General features: G+C 41.8%; 1 protein-coding gene across 1 annotated transcript; it reads left to right on the plus strand.

Moving 5' to 3' along the window:
• The first annotated feature begins 8967 nt into the window (after positions 1–8967).
• Positions 8968–14783, plus strand: LOC125906425 (uncharacterized). The gene has a single exon (XM_049605180.1). The coding sequence runs from the start codon at positions 13274–13276 to the stop codon at positions 14735–14737; it is 1464 nt and encodes a 487-aa protein (XP_049461137.1). The 5' UTR covers positions 8968–13273; the 3' UTR covers positions 14738–14783.
• Positions 14784–17611: the final 2828 nt, after the last annotated feature.

Genomic DNA, 17611 nt, shown 5'->3' on the forward strand with positions numbered 1-17611 from the left:
AACACATATAAAAACGTTTATTCACTATCCTAATTGGAGGCGCGCCGGAGAGAGAGTGATCCTTCGGGGATCACGTCATAAGCCCGAACCTAACGGCATCTCACGAGATGCGTGCACTCATCAGTGAGAGCCGTGATACATACAGGTTGGCTCACTAAGGCAAACTATTCACCATAACAGGTATAATGCGTTTACGTAGCTGATTTATATGACGCCTGTATAACTGATTATTGCCAGTTCTAATCTCATACATAACATTTCCGATTCGCTTACTAATCACACCAGGCATCCATCTATACTTATTGTTTGCGTAAAACTTAGCGAATATTCTATCTCCTGCACTCAAAGCTCTTGTGGTCTTCAACGATTCATTCTCGGTTTTGCTTGCAGTCGGTCTTATGAGATCCATATCGGTACGAATAGGTCTATTAAACATTATTTCAGCGGGTGTTTGATTTCGGTCTAACAAAGGGTTCGGGGTAGTGCGGTACGTTAGCAAAAATGTATCAAGAGCTTCATCGAGTTTTATATTGGCTATTCTTATTTTCTTCAAAGCTCTTTTAAACGTATCAACAAAGCGTTCGGCCTGTCCATTACTTTGCGGGTGATATGGTGCAGTGGTTATGTGTGCTATGCCGTAACGCTTGCAAAAATCCTTAAAGTCCTGTCCGACAAATTGCGGGCCGTTGTCGCTTACGAGGGTTATAGGCGCTCCGTATCTAGCAAATACTGCTCTTAACAAGGCTATGGTTGCGTATGCTGATATAGACGTGGTTTTAATTATCTCTGGCCATTTAGAAAACGCATCCACGATCACAAGGAAATACACTCCGTCTATCGGCCCGGCATAATCAATGTGTATCCTTTTCCACGGACCTAACGGCTTGGGCCAAGCTGCTGGTTCCACCTTCGGCGGAGATCTCGATGCGCACGATGACACGATGTACAGGTACCCACTGTCTCAATAATGTCTTCATCCATATGCGGCCAATACACATAACTACGCGCAATTGCCTTCATGCGTACGATTCCCGGGTGTCCCTTATGCAACTGCATTAAACATCGCTTTTGTAGTATTCTAGGTATCACTACCCTCTCTCCAAAAAGAATGCACCCTTTTACGTTGCTCAACCATTCTCTTCTTCTATAAAAGCTAGCAATTTCTGAGCCATGTTCCATCGTTTTCGGCCATCCATTCACTATGTAGTTTTTCACGTTGCGTAAAAGGTAATCTCGTTGCGTAGCTTCAGCAACCTCGTTGAACAAAAGCGGGAAAATACTAAGCGCGTTGACTGCTCCGTACGCTAAATCATTGTCGGTCTCTATATTCGCGATTACGCATTCTGGCTCTGGCTTACTGTGGTTTCCGATCAACCGCGATAAAACATCTGCTCCTCCAAATTCTTCCGATCGCACATACTGGATTTCAAAATCATACGCCAACAGAGTTAAGGCAAAACGCTGCAAGCGATTCGCGGTATAGGCCGGGATCCCCTTCTTTGATCCAAATATCCTCAATAACGGCTTGTGATCAGTTTGCAAAAGGAAGCGGCGGCCAAAGATCATCTTATGGAACTTTGTGATGGCAAATACTATAGCAAGTGCTTCGCGATCTATCTGACTGTAGGCCTGCTCAGTTTTTGTTAGTGCTCGCGAGGCATGTTGAACTACACGTACCGATCCATCCGCATACTTGTGGCTTATAGTAGCGCCTAAGCCTATTGACGATGCGTCCGCGGAAACAATAATTTCTTGTCTTGGATCGTAATGGGTGAGCAAAAGATCAGACGATAGCACTGCTTTAAACTTCTCAAACGCCGCCCTGCATTCCTCAGTCCAACGAAATGGCTTGTCTCCCTTCAGTAAGCAATCTAGAGGGTATCGCAACTCCCTCATACTCTTCACAAATCTGCCATAATAATTAACAGCTCCTAAGAATGCACGGACTCCGGTAACATGAGTCGGTTCTGGGAGTTTCAAGATAGCCTCAATCTTTGCTGAATCCGGTCTTAATCCTCTGTTAGAAAACGAAAATAACCAAAAACGGGAGGAATTCTTTGCCAAGCATTTATTACGTGAAACGCGCCAAAAAATTAGTCGTTTTATCCCGCTAATTGGTTCAAGAGCCCCGAATGTTGCCCTACCGCTCCTTTTTATCCCTGCCCTGATCAGTTTGGTTCGTATTGGTTCGGGTTTTCTGGCTATCTTCGGATGCCTCCTGTTTATGACAGGTCGTTGGGCACTCTCCCATCAAACAGTCCCAACATTGTCCCCCCAAGTGTGCCACAGTTGATCGTATTAACCTTATCTGATATCAACGGTGGCCTCACTTCCTTCTGACCTGTCAATTAAGCGCGTGTGGTTGTTTTGGTACGTATCGTGCTTCTTCTTTCGTGCTAACGCGTGCTATCTATTTTATCACAGTCGTATGTTTTAACGTACCGTACTTTTTCTACTCATGTGCGGCTTCTGCATCTAAAGAAATAAGCTGTACACCAGTAATAACAAGTACCGCATCTTTTTCTACATTGGGTTAACCTGCTCTGCTATTGTACAGCCGTCTGTATCGTTTGTCAAAGTATGCGTGCGACGTTAAAGCACTAAAACTAACTAAATCTGTCTAGTTTCAGCCAAATGTAAACAATTGATACATAAATACCACGGTCGCTGTCGCTGCTGAATTCTAAAGTTACCGCCCGTAGCTTAATAATCCTAACAACAATCAACATCACACTATTAACGTGAACAAACAAACGGGTAGGTCCCTCAATACCGGTTATGATAACGCTATCCCGTTCTGGTACGGAATATTGCGATGATTTCCAAGTGATGTGTACCATAAACGTGTAGTGAACCTAGAGTTTTGAGTGTATTGTTGCCTAAAGTCCCAGTATGTGTTACGTAGGCTAAGTGTGATGCGCATCTTGAGCGATTCGCGTATACGGGTTATGGCGTGAAAATAATACGTTTAGGATGCTGTTGCGGTGCGCAGTGGTTGTTAGTGTTGGTGTCATGATGATGCGGGTCATGACCTACGGACCGTAAACAGCCATCTTCTTTTGTCATGCGATTTATTTGGTCCGTCTTGATAACGCGAAGACAAATTTCGCCTCTTGGATCTCATCTATGTTTAGTGTTTGCGACAACGAGCATTCGAAACTTGTGTTTGTGCTCGACATTGTCATATCGCCACCTGTCGCACGCATATTTTGTCACTATAAACCTTTCATGCGTTTGGGCTCTATCGTCGCTGCTAACGTTCTTATGCAGCCTGTGTCGGTACAACTCACTCGCCTTACTTTGCACCGGGTTATGAGGGATCGCGTCACCTGCTTCAAGGATGTTCCTCACGGTGTCTACTTCCGACGGGATGAGTTGATATTGATAAAACTCACCGGCCTTACTCTGCACCGATTTGCGAGGCGTCTTGTCTCCTGTTTCAGGGATGCTCCTCCAGGTGTCTTCTTCCGACAAGATGAGCTCGCGGTGATGTGAGGTTTTCGCCTTACTTTGCACCCATCGATGAGGGGTGGCTACTTCCGACGAAACAGCAACTTCGCGCAATGTTCCCGGGGCGAACGATCCTCCGCTACGGCTGTTGGTCCTGTCCTCATATTTTATAGTGGGACCCGACCCTGTGGTAGCTGGTTGCGCCCTTGGCATACGACGTGTAGTCTGCTCCTCCATATCACGTTGCACTTCCAACACGGTTTTGCACTTTTCTTATTCGCGCGCGCGACTTACTACGATCTTCGATCCGCGAACGAGTTACTCATAAAGTTGATCTAATTTTTTGGAATGTTAGAAAACGAAAATAACCAAAAACGGGAGGAATTCTTTGCCAAGCATTTATTACGTGAAACGCGCCAAAAAATTAGTCGTTTTATCCCGCTAATTGGTTCAAGAGCCCCGAATGTTGCCCTACCGCTCCTTTTTATCCCTGCCCTGATCAGTTTGGTTCGTATTGGTTCGGGTTTTCTGGCTATCTTCGGATGCCTCCTGTTTATGACAGGTCGTTGGGCACTCTCCCATCAAACAGTCCCAACATTGGCGTCCCAGTTTTTGGCAAACTAAAATAAATCGTTTCGGCAAAAAATTATCCCGCGTTGGTTTCATTTTCCTACATCCTCTACGATCTATAACATGCCCCAAATAGCTGATACGCTCCACGTTAAATGCACACTTTTCCGGTTTAATAGTAAATCCATACTCTTCTATACGTTTCAGCACCTCTTCTAAATTGGCATTATGCTCTCGAACTGTTGAACCACCGATAACGATATCATCCATATATCCAAATACGCCATTCAAACCAGCTAACATGACATCAATAATCTGCTGAAAAGCAGCCGGTGCTATTTTTAAACCGGGTGGTAGCCTGTTGTAACTAAACAACCCACGGTGCGTGTTGATGGTCAACAACGACCGATACTGCGAATCTATCTCTACCTGGAGGAAAGCGTCAGAGAGATCTAGCTTGCTGAAGACGCTGCAGTTTGCCAAACGTGCGAAAATATCCTCCGGGGGAGGCAAAGGGTAATCATACGGCTGAAGTGCATCATTCAGTCCCGTGGAATAACCTCCGCAAATTCTCACTGCTCCGCTGGCTTACCTTACTACCACTACTGGTGCTGCCCATTCTGAATGATTTATCGGGGTTATCACACCAATCTCCTCTAAGCGCCGAAGTTCTTTTTCGACGACCTCTTGCATGGCGTACGCAACTGACCTTGCTAGTCTAAATACTGGCTGACAGCTGTCCTTGATCACAAGCTTTAAAATTGCCTTCTTACACAGCCCCGTGCCTTGGAACACTTGCGGAAACCGTTTCTGCAAATCAAGCGGTTTCGAATCTGAGCCTTCTACGTAGCAGCAAAAACTCTGTATGGGTAACGACCACAAATCCAAAGCATCAAACAGATCTGCACCACAAAGCAGAAGATCTTGCTTTACCACTCTTATGGTTACCTTTGTCGTTGCATTCCCTAATGTGGCCTCACATATAAAATCGCCTTCGAGCTCAAGTCCAGCTCCTGATGCAGTTTTCGCTATAACCGATACGGGCGTAAGCTTTGGACTCCCTATATACTTCCATGCGCTTCTATTGATAATTGATATGTCCGACCCTGTGTCGAGCTGCATGCGAACTGGCGCATTATTCAGTAATACACTGGTGGACATTAAAATAGGAAAATTTTGTGTGTTTTTTTTTGCATACACTAGGTGTGTCATCGCCAACAGTTCGAGGCGTACTGAATTTGCAATAGCCGAATTTTGCCTTTTATACTCTCATTTTTGGTGCGCTACTTATCTGAGTTTTGAGTGCCGGCAGCGTTTTGCGGCAGTATAAAAGGAGAGCCAAACCGTGTTGTGCTTCATTCTTCCATCAGTGATCAAGGTGAAAGGTTGCTGTTTAAAAATTCCACAAAATCATCATGGGTCGCGGAAAGCACTGCACACCAGAGGAGCGAAAACACATTCAGGGGCTGTATCGTGAGAATGTGCCAATCAAGACAATCTGCAAGGCGTTCGGCCGTTCGCGGACGTTTGTGGACAACGCCATTCGTAGCGAGGCTACGCGTAAATCGACAGGTCGTCCGCGAAAAACAACGGCCGACGTTGACGCGCGGATTGTTGAGATGATCAGGGTGGATCGTAAGCTGCAGCCGCACCACGTAGAAGCGCGCATTCGGTTTGCCGAAGAACATTTAGCTGCATCCATCTTTTGGTGGAGCAAAATCATTTTTTCGGATGAGTCCAGAATCAATCTGGATGGTTCGGACGGCATTAAATACGTCTGGCGCTTTCCTAATGAGGCGTATCATCCGAAAAATACGATAAAAACCCTTAGTCACGAAGGCGGCCACGTAATGGTGTGGGGTTGCTTCTCCTGGCACGGCACGGGTCCTTTGTTCCGTATCAACGGGACACTGAACTCGGAAGGGTATAGAAAAATACTTAGTCGTAAGATGTTGCCATACGCCCGACAACAATTCGGAGACGAAGAGCATTACATCTTTCAGCATGATAACGACTCTAAGCACACATCGCGAACAGTTAAATGTTATTTGGCAAACCAGGATGTGCAAGTTCTACCGTGGCCTGCGTTGAGTCCTGACCTCAACCCGATTGAAAATCTGTGGTCAACTCTCAAGCGTCAGCTTAAGAACCAGCCTGCACGTTCAGCCGATGATCTATGGACACGCTGCAAGGTTATGTGGGAACGCATAGACAGAAGCGAATGCCGTAATCTCATCGGCGATATGGCCAAACGCTGTCAGGAAGTGATAGCGAATAACGGTCACCAGATTGACCGTTAGAATGTGTTTTCGCTCAGTGGAACACCGCAACACCTCCTCCCAACAACCACTTAAACAGTCCTTTTCAGGGCTACCAAATATTTCTGACAAGAACTATGTCTTTCGGTCACAGAAAAAAGTTCCTATTTTTATGTCCACCAGTGTACCTCCACATATTTTCTTCCGGATTCTATATTCTGCACTTTTACCGTAACCACCCGTGATACGCTGTTATTCCGCTTCTTATATCCACGATTAAATTGGAACCTTGGTTGTCCAAATGGCCTTCGGTCTTTCTTACAATGGCTCGCCTTGTGGCCTATCCCCTTGCATTTGAAACACTCTTTGTTGCGATATGGACAATCGCGCGCCCAGTGCCTATCACCACATGCCCAACATGGTTTACTTGGTCCCATAAACTGACCCGGTTGCGACCTTTTAAAATGTACTCGTTCTGACTGGACTGCCAACACACTTTCCTGTGCTGGGGACTCTATCATGGCACTATCTTTCTTTAAATTCACTATTCGGTTGCACTCTGCCGACAATTGTTGAAGCGTCAGATCGGCTTTATCCTCGATGCGCGCCAAAAGCCTCGTACAAAATTCGACCTCATGTTCTGACCTCAAACCACACACAAAGAGCAAGCACTTGAATTGCTCTTCCGATAGCTTGCCAAGCTCAAACTCAACGCAAGCCTTATTAAGCCGACACGCATACGCTAAGTGATCCTCATTCCTTTTCTTAGTTATTTGCAAGCACTTAAACCGTTTACTTAACAAGGATTCCCGTGTATCAAATAGGTTTGTAAGCATCCGAACCGTTTCCACAAAAGAGATATCTCCCGCCCGCTGCGGTAATATGAATGACGCATATCTTTCATGCTCGACCGGCCCGAGCTTCCGCAATAATAATCTGGCCTTTGCCGCATCATCAATACGCTCCGCGTCCTTTTTAAATAACTCTTCGTACCTCGCAAACCACCCACCGAACGTAACTCCACCTTCCTCATCAAATCTGAATTCCGTAATGTTCCTAGCTAACGTATCTATTATTTGTTCGGGTTGTATCGCGGCCGTAGGTGCACTAAGGTTAGTTAGACGCTGACACAGCATTTGATTAATCAGTTGTTGTTGCTGTGCCATCTGCTGCTGCAGATGCTGAAGCGTTTGCAACATCGAACTTTCGGTAGCATACGGACCTGAAGCTTGCTGCATTTGCGATGGCGGCGCTGGAGCTGACTGCGATGGCGCCTGACCACCGTGGAAGTGAGGCAATGACCCCGAGTGCGATGGCGGCTGAGCACATGTCTGCTTCGCGGCGGTTTCACTTCGCGGCATACTCCCGAGCATGCGCTGGTCAGCAAAGTAATTGCGGCTGCAACAGTCCTCCGTTCTGCGGATTTAACCCTCCGCTGGTGCTGGCCAATCCAAACGATGCACGACGCTGCTCCTCATCGTTCCTCATTTGCTCTTCCGCAGCACCCGTCTCCTCGGTGCTCATCCTTGGTCGCTTGCGGCGCGGAATTTTTCTCCCCAGAAGATAAGATAAGATTCTGTGTATTATACAAAGAATTAGACACTCGTCGCCACTGTTGTGTTTCGGAACGGGACGTACATTTGACACACTTAAATAAAACGGCACACTCGGGCTCTTTATAAAACTTATACTCTATTTACAACATTTATAAAACAACGACCGTCCTAATCCGCAGCCTGATACCGAGTCGCAGCGATCGATCACCCGATCGCTGCCGAAGTCCTTCCCGGCCAGAGTGACCAGAAATACCGATTTATCTGTATTCCTACCGATTTTTGATTAGCCTACCGATTCACAGATAAATCCCCTAAAACTACCGATTTTTCATTTTTCCTACCGAAAATCACAGATTTTGTCGAAATTTGATGTGGGAGACCTTCGGCCTCAGCACAATTTTTCGATCGAAAAAATTCGATCGATCCGGCTGTCATTTTGGTGTCATTTGACACTCATTTCGCCGCCAAGGTGTTCATTTTACTGGTCTTTTTGAAAACTGGTATACCATGACACTCACGAGCAAAATGAACTATGCTACAAAAATTCGATCGTTCCGCTTTGTATGGCGAAAAATCCGCAACTCATTGAGCTGCGGAAATTTTAGAATATCAGAAAAATGCCATAAATCAAGGTTAATGGTTTTGAAAAACGTTATGTAAAAGCAAGTTGGTAATTGTTCTGGTTCTTTTTCAATATTTTGGGTAATAAAAAATCATTTATTAAATATTTAAAAAATGATTTGCCTACACTAAGTACTGAACTCGATGGGAATCGACATCATGCAGGAGTATGAAAGAAATAGTTATACTGTCAGTTTTACGTGAGCGCCTATCGATTTTTTTCGATCGAAAAATGGTGCTGAGGCCGCTTAACTTTGACCTTTTCCTTTTCATTTTCTACATGTCCGCCAACTGACAACCATAGACCTTTGTTCTCCGTCTGTCAGCCCATGTTATATTGTTCAGCTGCCCCAACACGGCAACACATATGCATACGTTATGTCAAATTTCGTATCGAAAAGCAAATTTCCTTGTGTCAATCTAATACAAGAGACATATTTAATCCATATTCAATGTCGTGTGAATGCATCTTTATCGCATGCATGGAGTTTTACGCGGCAATGAACCTGTAATACGGACGTCACACGAAGCGTAAACTTTGGCGTAAACTGGATTTCAGCCATACAACCCTGAAATCTTTTGACAGGAAGTTTACGCTCTCCCATACAAATCAAGCGTAAACTTTTTGAGTTTACGCCTCGTGTGACGTCCGTATAAGATAGAATGAGGGTAGCTGAATGTTTTCGTTTATCAGTTACGCGTAACTCTGCACGTTTTATTCTAGAATTCGTCTTGTTCAGTTCCCTGTGTGAGTCTGAATAAGTTTATTTGAGTGCAAACTAATAATTTTCCTTATTCTGCCCATATCGTCGTGTGTTTGATGTCCAAAGAAGCCGCGAAAATGAATCGGATTATGTTGAATTTTTTGAAAAAAGGTAGCTTCTTGCAATTATAATTGATATAAGCAAATATTAAACAAAAACCGCGCTCCTTATTTCAATTCAACCTCATATTATATCCATTCCAGGATCCGATGGTGAAGGACCAACGAGTTCAAAAACATTGCCTTCCATATCTAAAGCTAAGACCGTAGAAATATCAGAACGTAAGTGCATTTATATCGAACCTAGTAAATAATTTGTATGAAATGTTTACTAACTAATCAGGTGCTATATCCGCTTCACCGTCCTAGCTTGTCCTCAAGACCTGAAATAACTTTACGGGGTATTTTGTGGCCAATGGCATGAGCTAAATACTACCAGCACTTCGGATTCTGATTTGTATGATTTAGGAACCGAGATCTTCTTATTTATCGATTTTACAGTCCTCCTATGTTCTTCCTATATTTTTCCACACGGCTGAACGTGGATTAAGCTCTCATGTCCTATTAGGTTTTGCAACTAAGGAAGTTTCGTCAGTTTTGGACAGGGTTCATGTATCATTAGTAGTTGCCCCTCCTGCCTTTTCTCTATTCAGGATTCCTTCGAAATAGCACTTCCACCTTTCGATCACCTACCACATCCAATATCCTGTAAAAAAGGCAGGTGCCCCGGACTGGGATAACTGCTCCGGCACCTGTTCGTTAGACTCTTCAAAACTGCGCTGCTTGGCCTGCAGGAGCAGGGTTTGCTGTTTCCTTAGTCGTCTGTAGATCTCCACGTTTCAGGCGCAAGTTGCATGCTGCATTCTTCTCGGATAGTGCTCGTCTGCACTCTTTGTCGAACCATTCCTTTTTCTCTCTACGTTTACGTTTTTTACTACATTTCACCATACGCCAGCGGTCTGCAATGGGCATCGCGGCGATGTTTTAGTTGGCTGGGAGCGCTTCCCCGAGTGCTGTCGCGTACCCCTCCGCCACATCTGCACACTTCAACCGGTGCACGTTGAGTCTTGGGGTAGGCTGGCTCCGTTGGTTATTAACCACGGTGGGTTTCTGGCGCAGCTTCAACATGACCATGGCTGTACGGCGAATCGAGCATCCTGACGGTAACGAAGACCGTCAGGATACAATGGCTGGGGCATGTTATGAGGATGTCGGACTCATGTCTTATCAAGAAGGAGTTCAACAGCTCGGCAGGAAGCGCAGGACACACAGCACATCAGGTGAAGCAAGATCTGTAGGAGATCAGGTGTCTTCATCGATGGGAGGCTCTGCTTGGAAGTCTGTATCATACGCCCTATGCTTTCTCAAAACTCTTTGATTTAAGTTATATGTTTTACATTAACCAACATTTTTCGATCCCTCTCAACAATAATATCTGATGTTCTGTTGCTCTGCAATGTAACTTGAATATAATGTATGGCTACATGTATGGTAACATTGTGGTATATTGTGGTATATTGTGGTAATTATCACGGAAGTAAGTGAGATTTATCATGCGCCATGCCCATAGCATTTGTTCTCGTCCTAATCCCAGTTAATTTATTCTGCTCCCACATCTAATTTTGTTCTGCTTTTCAGATGAAGACAATATTTCTTCGAACGACGATGCGAACGAATCAGTTGTTAATGTTTCAGATGAGGAGATGGATTGTTCTGATGACACAGGTTTGTCTTAACTTGTTATTATCATTTAAAATGCTCAACAGTTCTACGTGCGTTTAAATTAAATGATTATCGAAACAATAAAAATTACTTTAATACGTTGAGTTTAAAACTATGAAAAACATATCATATATGGTTCACGCTAAATTTGAAAGAATGGATGGTTAAACACTTTTAAAATTTTTATTGTGTTATTAAGTAGATTAAGACAACTGATTAGTTAGCTTGCTCAAATTACGATTCGATGCAACCGAATGCTTCTGGAAGTTCAGATATTAAATAGGGATACATTACATATTTATAAACGCTTTAAGATATATTTTAACTTTTGGATCATATTTCTCACCAAATTGTGATATTTTTGTTTTAAGAGTATTAGGCCGAAAATACACGGACCTCAACTTCGCGGCTGCGGAAATTCGCATACTGAAAAATGTATGAATATGTCAGTTTTGAAAAGATTCTGTTGACAGTTTGTGTATGGGTTTGACAGCACGCGTCCGCGAAATTCCGGTCCGTGTATTTTCGGCCTTAAGAGAGAGGTCTTGCAACCGAAATTCATAAGTAAAAAGAGCATTCGAATCTAAATGTATTATTAACACTATTATTAGGTTTTTAGGATATTTGTCAAAGTATGTTTTCTAAAAAAACATAGGGTCTTAACAATTTGATTCCATCCCATTATTCCTATCGTTCCATGTCTTAAGTTTCTATTATTCTAGGAACCGGATTGCTGGTTCGGATATGACTGGGTGTCAACTGTAACACTGCTTCTAGACGACCCAAAAAATCCAACAATTTTTGGTGATTCTTTCTATGTGTCAAACCATCCTTGTTTTAGCATCAATGTATGGCCTACTTCGATTGTAATGTCGCGGGCGTTGCATTTCTGTGAAAAACTTACCAACCCACGACAATCACGGTTGCCTTTGAATTTGTTGTAAAACTTTTACGTTTTTTAGAACAATGCGGTCGCAGAAAATTTGTTGCGGTATAGAAGTTGGTTGTCTAGAAGCAGTGTAAAACGAATATTCTCTAAGCAGCATGTGCAATTTGGCAGCATAGTTTATTTGAGGTTTGCTTTAGATCCTGAAAGTGAACGTGAAATTTTGTTTTTTTGCTATGTTTTATTGAATATTTATCAAAATATAGCTTATTGTACACCAAAAGAAAGGATATTCAATTTCCCTAGTATTCAGTATGTAAAACATATTGAAATAATGAATCAAATACATTTTCTTATGATTCTCCGCTGACCACCGCAAACAAAGCGGGGAATCGCAAGGAAATGTATTTAATTCCATTATTTCAATATGTTATACAGAAGGAATAAAATTCGGACTGTAAATGACGGTCAAAATCGATCTCTCGCAAGTGGTCAATTAGGTAAAGTTACTCATACAATGTAGTACTATTCTTCTTCTTCTTTTGGCACAACTACCGCTGCCGGTCAAGGCCTGCCTGTACCCACTAGTGAAGTGGGCTTGGCTTTCAGTGACTTTTTGTTACCATATCAGGAAAGTCAGTCCTACGTATGGGGACACACGGTCTATTCAGGACTTGAACCCATGACGGGCATGTTGTTAAGTCGTTCGAGTTGACAACTGTACCACCAGACCGGCCCTGTAGGGTTATTTTTTTTATTCAGGAGGAACGGTCCGAGAAGGCCGTATTGCTATACATAGTACTATATTAGAATAGTGCCAAAATATTAGCAGATCTACTTATATAATAACCATTAAGTATCAATAACATATTTATTATTTTGCATTCTGATCTTTACTTCGTTAGATTCTAAAAATAAAAAGACAAACGCAAAAAAGAAATGGATCCAAAAATACACAAGTCATTGGGAGCAAAAATTACCATGGGTAACAAAAAGTAAGAAAGGAAAGACGTTTGCATATTGCAAAATATGTGACCTGGATGTGAGAAGCACCGGTGGATTAGCCGACTTAAAAAAACATGGAAAATCCACAAAACATATTAATAATAGTGGAAAATTAAAACTACCAGGTAGTGTGTCTGTGTTGAAAGCATTGACCACTCAAAAGGATAATACTATAAATGCAGAATTGCAGATTTCAGCTTGGGGTGCGGAACACAATGTCTCTGCTAGAGATTTAGAAAGTTTTGTTGATCTTTCTAAACGCATTTTTAAAGACTCCGATATTGCTCAAAGTTTAAAATTAGGTAGAACAAAAATTCAAGCTATTCAAACCAATGTTATCGGTAAAGCTGGACTCGAGGAGCTTCTACATATTGTAAAAACTAACTGTTTCAGTTTACTAGTAGATGAGTCAACAGACCTTTCGGGAGTGAAATCCTTGGCCATGATCTTAAGAGCGAGCATGTGGCAGAGCGATCAACTTATTGTACACGACTTTTTCTATCATATCGAAACGGTAGTGGATGCGAGCGCGGTTAACTTATATGAGATGATCAAAAATAAGTTCGAGTTGGATGGTGTTCCATACAAATCTAAATTGATCGGATTCGGTTCCGATGGTGCAAATGTAATGATGGGCGCATATCACTCAGTGGCTAGCATGATTAAGCAAGATTGCCCGAATGTCTTCATTATAAAATGCATATGCCATTCCTTAGCTCTTTGCTCTTCATATGCTTGCAAACATATCCCATGCACGGTTGAGCAGCTATGTCGAGATGTGTATAATTTTCTAAGCTCTGGAGGACAGCGTGGGAGTTATTTTAAGGAACTACAAACAATCGTCGCACTGAAGCCTCTTAAAATGCTGCATCCCTCTGCCACACGATGGTTATCGTTGGAATCAGTAGTAATACGCATGTTGGAGAGGTATGATGTACTTTTGATGTACTTCAATTTTGTGGATGTTCGCGCCGACAAATCAACAAAAGAAAAAATGAACGCGATCCGCATAGGTCTGGAAGATCCAACAGTCAAGTTATATCTAACCTTCTTGAAGTATATTCTACCAATAATCAACCAGATAAATAGACTCTTTCAATCAGAATCACCTGAACTCTGCCGGCTCCACGGCGACATTACAAGATTATATCGAACAATTCTGGACAACTTTTTAACTGCTCAATATATGGACGGTCTTAAAGATGTAAGCAAAGTTGTGTTCTGCCAGCAAAATTACAAACCAATAGATAAGTTGTACATCGGCACAGAAAGTATGCAGCTAATGGAACAACTCCTACACAACCACATCATAAGTCAACAAACAGCAAGGGAGGTCACAACAAATATGATAAATTTTTATGTAACATTATGTAACCAAATCACAAGCCGTATCGATTTAAGTGATCCTATTCTTATTCATTTTGCGATATTGGATCCAAATCATGTAGCAAACAGGAAATTTGAGGCAATCTACCCATTGCTAAAAATGTTCCCTAACTTGATATCAGAAGCAGAGCTACAAGTCGCCGATATGGAGTATCGGGAAATAAGGAACATAGGGTTAAAGGATTTCCAACCAGAGGAGTTGACTTCTAGTGTAGCTTTTTGGAATAAATGCTTAATCGTACGGCGCTCTGATGGAAATTTTGCATTTCCTGTACTGCGAAGAGTCGTACCTGCTTTGTTATCTCTTCCACATTCTTCGGCTTGCGTGGAAAGACTTTTTTCCCAGTATAATCTTAACAAAAACAAACTAAGGAATCGTTTGTCACCCGAGGTATTGGAAGGATTATTGGCTTCCAAAGAGTATGTAAAGTTACATAAAACATCAAATGGAGACATCGAAATCACCAGCGACATGAAGAAGAAGTTAAACAGTAACATGTATAACATGAAAAATTGGTAAGATGTTTAAAAGAATATATATTATGGATTGTCATTCCATTAACTAAACTGAGCTCTCTTAAAAAAATTGCAGAAATCCGCGAGCAAAATTAGCCAAAATGCTAATCCTTAAAGTTTGAAAAGTAAGTTTTGTTGCTGTTCTGATTTTGATAGACGAAAGCAAAGAGAAAAACTAAATCAGAAAGTTAGATAATTGAGAAAAACAATTCTAATCTATTCCACAGGTCTCAAACAGGTCATAAACGTTTCTGCTATTAATCTGGGAAACTGAGAACTATGGTTTACATTCAAGCTATGTAATAAATGAATTCAAATAAATGAATTTTATGAAGAGAAATGAGTAAGCAAAAAATGTGTTCAATGATGTGCAATATTAACTCCCCCCCCTCCCCCCCGCTCATCAACACTTTCTAGCTGGTCTTCAAATGTCAAAACATACCGAAAAATACCGAATTTTTGCAAGGTCCTACCGAAAACTACCGATAAAAATATAGAGTTCCTACCGAAATCCGCAAAAATAATCTGGCCACACTGTTCCCGGCCTTTTTGACATCACATGCTGTCAGTTACGTGACAGCATTGAGTCGCGGCTACACCTGCGCTACCTACACAACAACCCCAACACCGGACGTAACAAATATCATTATTGTTAAACAAATTGACTTCTTGTCAGAGGCGGATAGAATTATCGAATTATCGAATTATAGAATCCCCCTAAGCGGGGGATAGAATTGGGGCCCCTAATTTCCTTAAGGCTCGGGTCTATAAAAATGTTGCGGCAACATTTGTTACCAAATGGACGAACTGTCAAGCTCATGTTTCGGGAACAATTTTGTTGCAAGAGAAACAAATCGATTTGTTTCATGTTTATGTGTTGTAGGAACATTTTCGGACTTGTTTGCATATCAAAACGGATAAAACATAATTTCAACTTAATTTTGAAAAAAATATGCGATGTAATACGTTTTTGAAATAAACAGAAAAATCAATAAATGTTGCCATTGTACAAATGTTGCCGCAACATGTTTATAGACACGGGCCTAAAAGTCCAAAAAATTATATCGCATTTTTATGAATATCTTGTTACGAATTCCAAATACAGTCTTCGTGTAATCAGGCTAACATATTTTACATATTTTTAGGATGTGCATCATCGTTGATTCCGGTAGTGCAAAAATCAAAACTATATTCAAATACTAGCTATACTAGTGTTACTAGTGTTTGGTGTAAAGAAGCATTTCATTTGCTGTAGTAGTTTTTCAACACAAGTACGCATTAGGTCGTTTTTCTAAGCCTCTTAGACTTTTATATTGAAATGAATCAATGAACAATAAAATGATAAACTGTAGTTATTAAAACTCCAGACTTTCCGAATTTCAGTACAGATCTAGGCATATCTACATAAAGGCATATCTGGAAAACCTATCAAAAAAATCTGAATTTTACTCATTTATACTTTTGTATTTTTAGTACATGTCTCGTAGCACAGTCGTCAACTCGTACGACTTAATAACATGCCCGTTATGGGTTCAATCCCCAAATAGACCGCGCCGCCATACGTAGGACTGATTATCCTGCTATGGGGGGAATCAATTAGTCACTGAAAGCCAAGCCCACAAGTGGGTACAGGCAGGCCTTGACCGACATCGGTTGTTGAGCCAAAAAAGAAGAAGATGATTTTTAGTGCAGAGTTTGCAATACATTTGTTTGCTCATTCATGTACATGAGCAGTGAAAGCCACTACACGAAGCTTGTGTGATTACCTGTTTTACATATACAAAAATATGCCTGAAATCAAAGCGTCCGACAATGTTTATCCTGCACTTGCGTATTTGTAGTCTTTTCGTCCTTGCAATCGAGACCGTTTAGACCATTTCTTAAAAAATATAAATTAATCGTCCCAGGAGCTTCTTTATGACTTATTGTCAGAAGAAAATTTATTGTTTTTAATATGGAAGAGTGCGAAAGTATGTAAAATTTGTTTTGGCCTTCAAAAATTATCTCCAAAGTTCATAACAACTTTTAATTGCTATAAACGTTATCAACACATTCCACACACTTACTTTTAAGAATGTACTACTTTGAGAATGATTAAGTTTTCCGTTCATTTGTGCATTATTAACAAAACATCAATCGCTAATAAAAGTGAACTAACATGTGGAGGTTTAGCTCGGGGCCCCCCTTAGGCCGGAGCCCCCCCCGCGGCCGCTCAGTCCGCTTATAGGAAAATCCGCCACTGATTTGGATTATGCAACGCGTACCAGACTTTTCAGCGCTTTATGCATCATGTCTTCGGTGATTTTAATTTTGTGGTGGTGTTTGTCGATGATATATGCATTGCATCGTCTAATGAGGAGGAACACTTAACGCACGTTCGAACTGTCTTTGAGCGTCTCAAATCAAGCGGCTTGGTACTGAACTTGGACAAATGCAAGTTTGTACAAACAGAAGTCAACTTTTTGGGGTATCATATCAGTGCATCTGGTATCAAACCTTAAGCTAATCGCGTTCAAGCCGTTGTTGATAACAGTTGTTCGATTACTATGAAGGATCTTTCGTCGATTTTTGGCATTGCTTAATGGTTACAAACGCTTCATCCGGAATGCCGTCTCATTGCAACAGTCATTGCAAGCACTCATTATTGGGAATCGAAAAAAAAACGAAACAAGAAAACTTCAGTTCAACTTCAACGATCCAAGCAGACGAAGCTTTCGTGAAATGCAAGGAAAGTTTTAGCCAACGTAGCCAACTTGTCAAAACGAATGGGACTTATAATCAGTGTTGTAAGCTGTTGACATTTTTTTTAAGTTCGCAGTAGGCTACTGGTCAAAATCGATCGAACACATTTTTCGTACATTACATTCACTGTTGCCAT

The sequence above is a fragment of the Anopheles coluzzii genome, chromosome 2 (assembly GCF_943734685.1).
Source record: "Anopheles coluzzii chromosome 2, AcolN3, whole genome shotgun sequence".
Lineage (NCBI taxonomy): Eukaryota > Metazoa > Arthropoda > Insecta > Diptera > Culicidae > Anopheles > Anopheles coluzzii.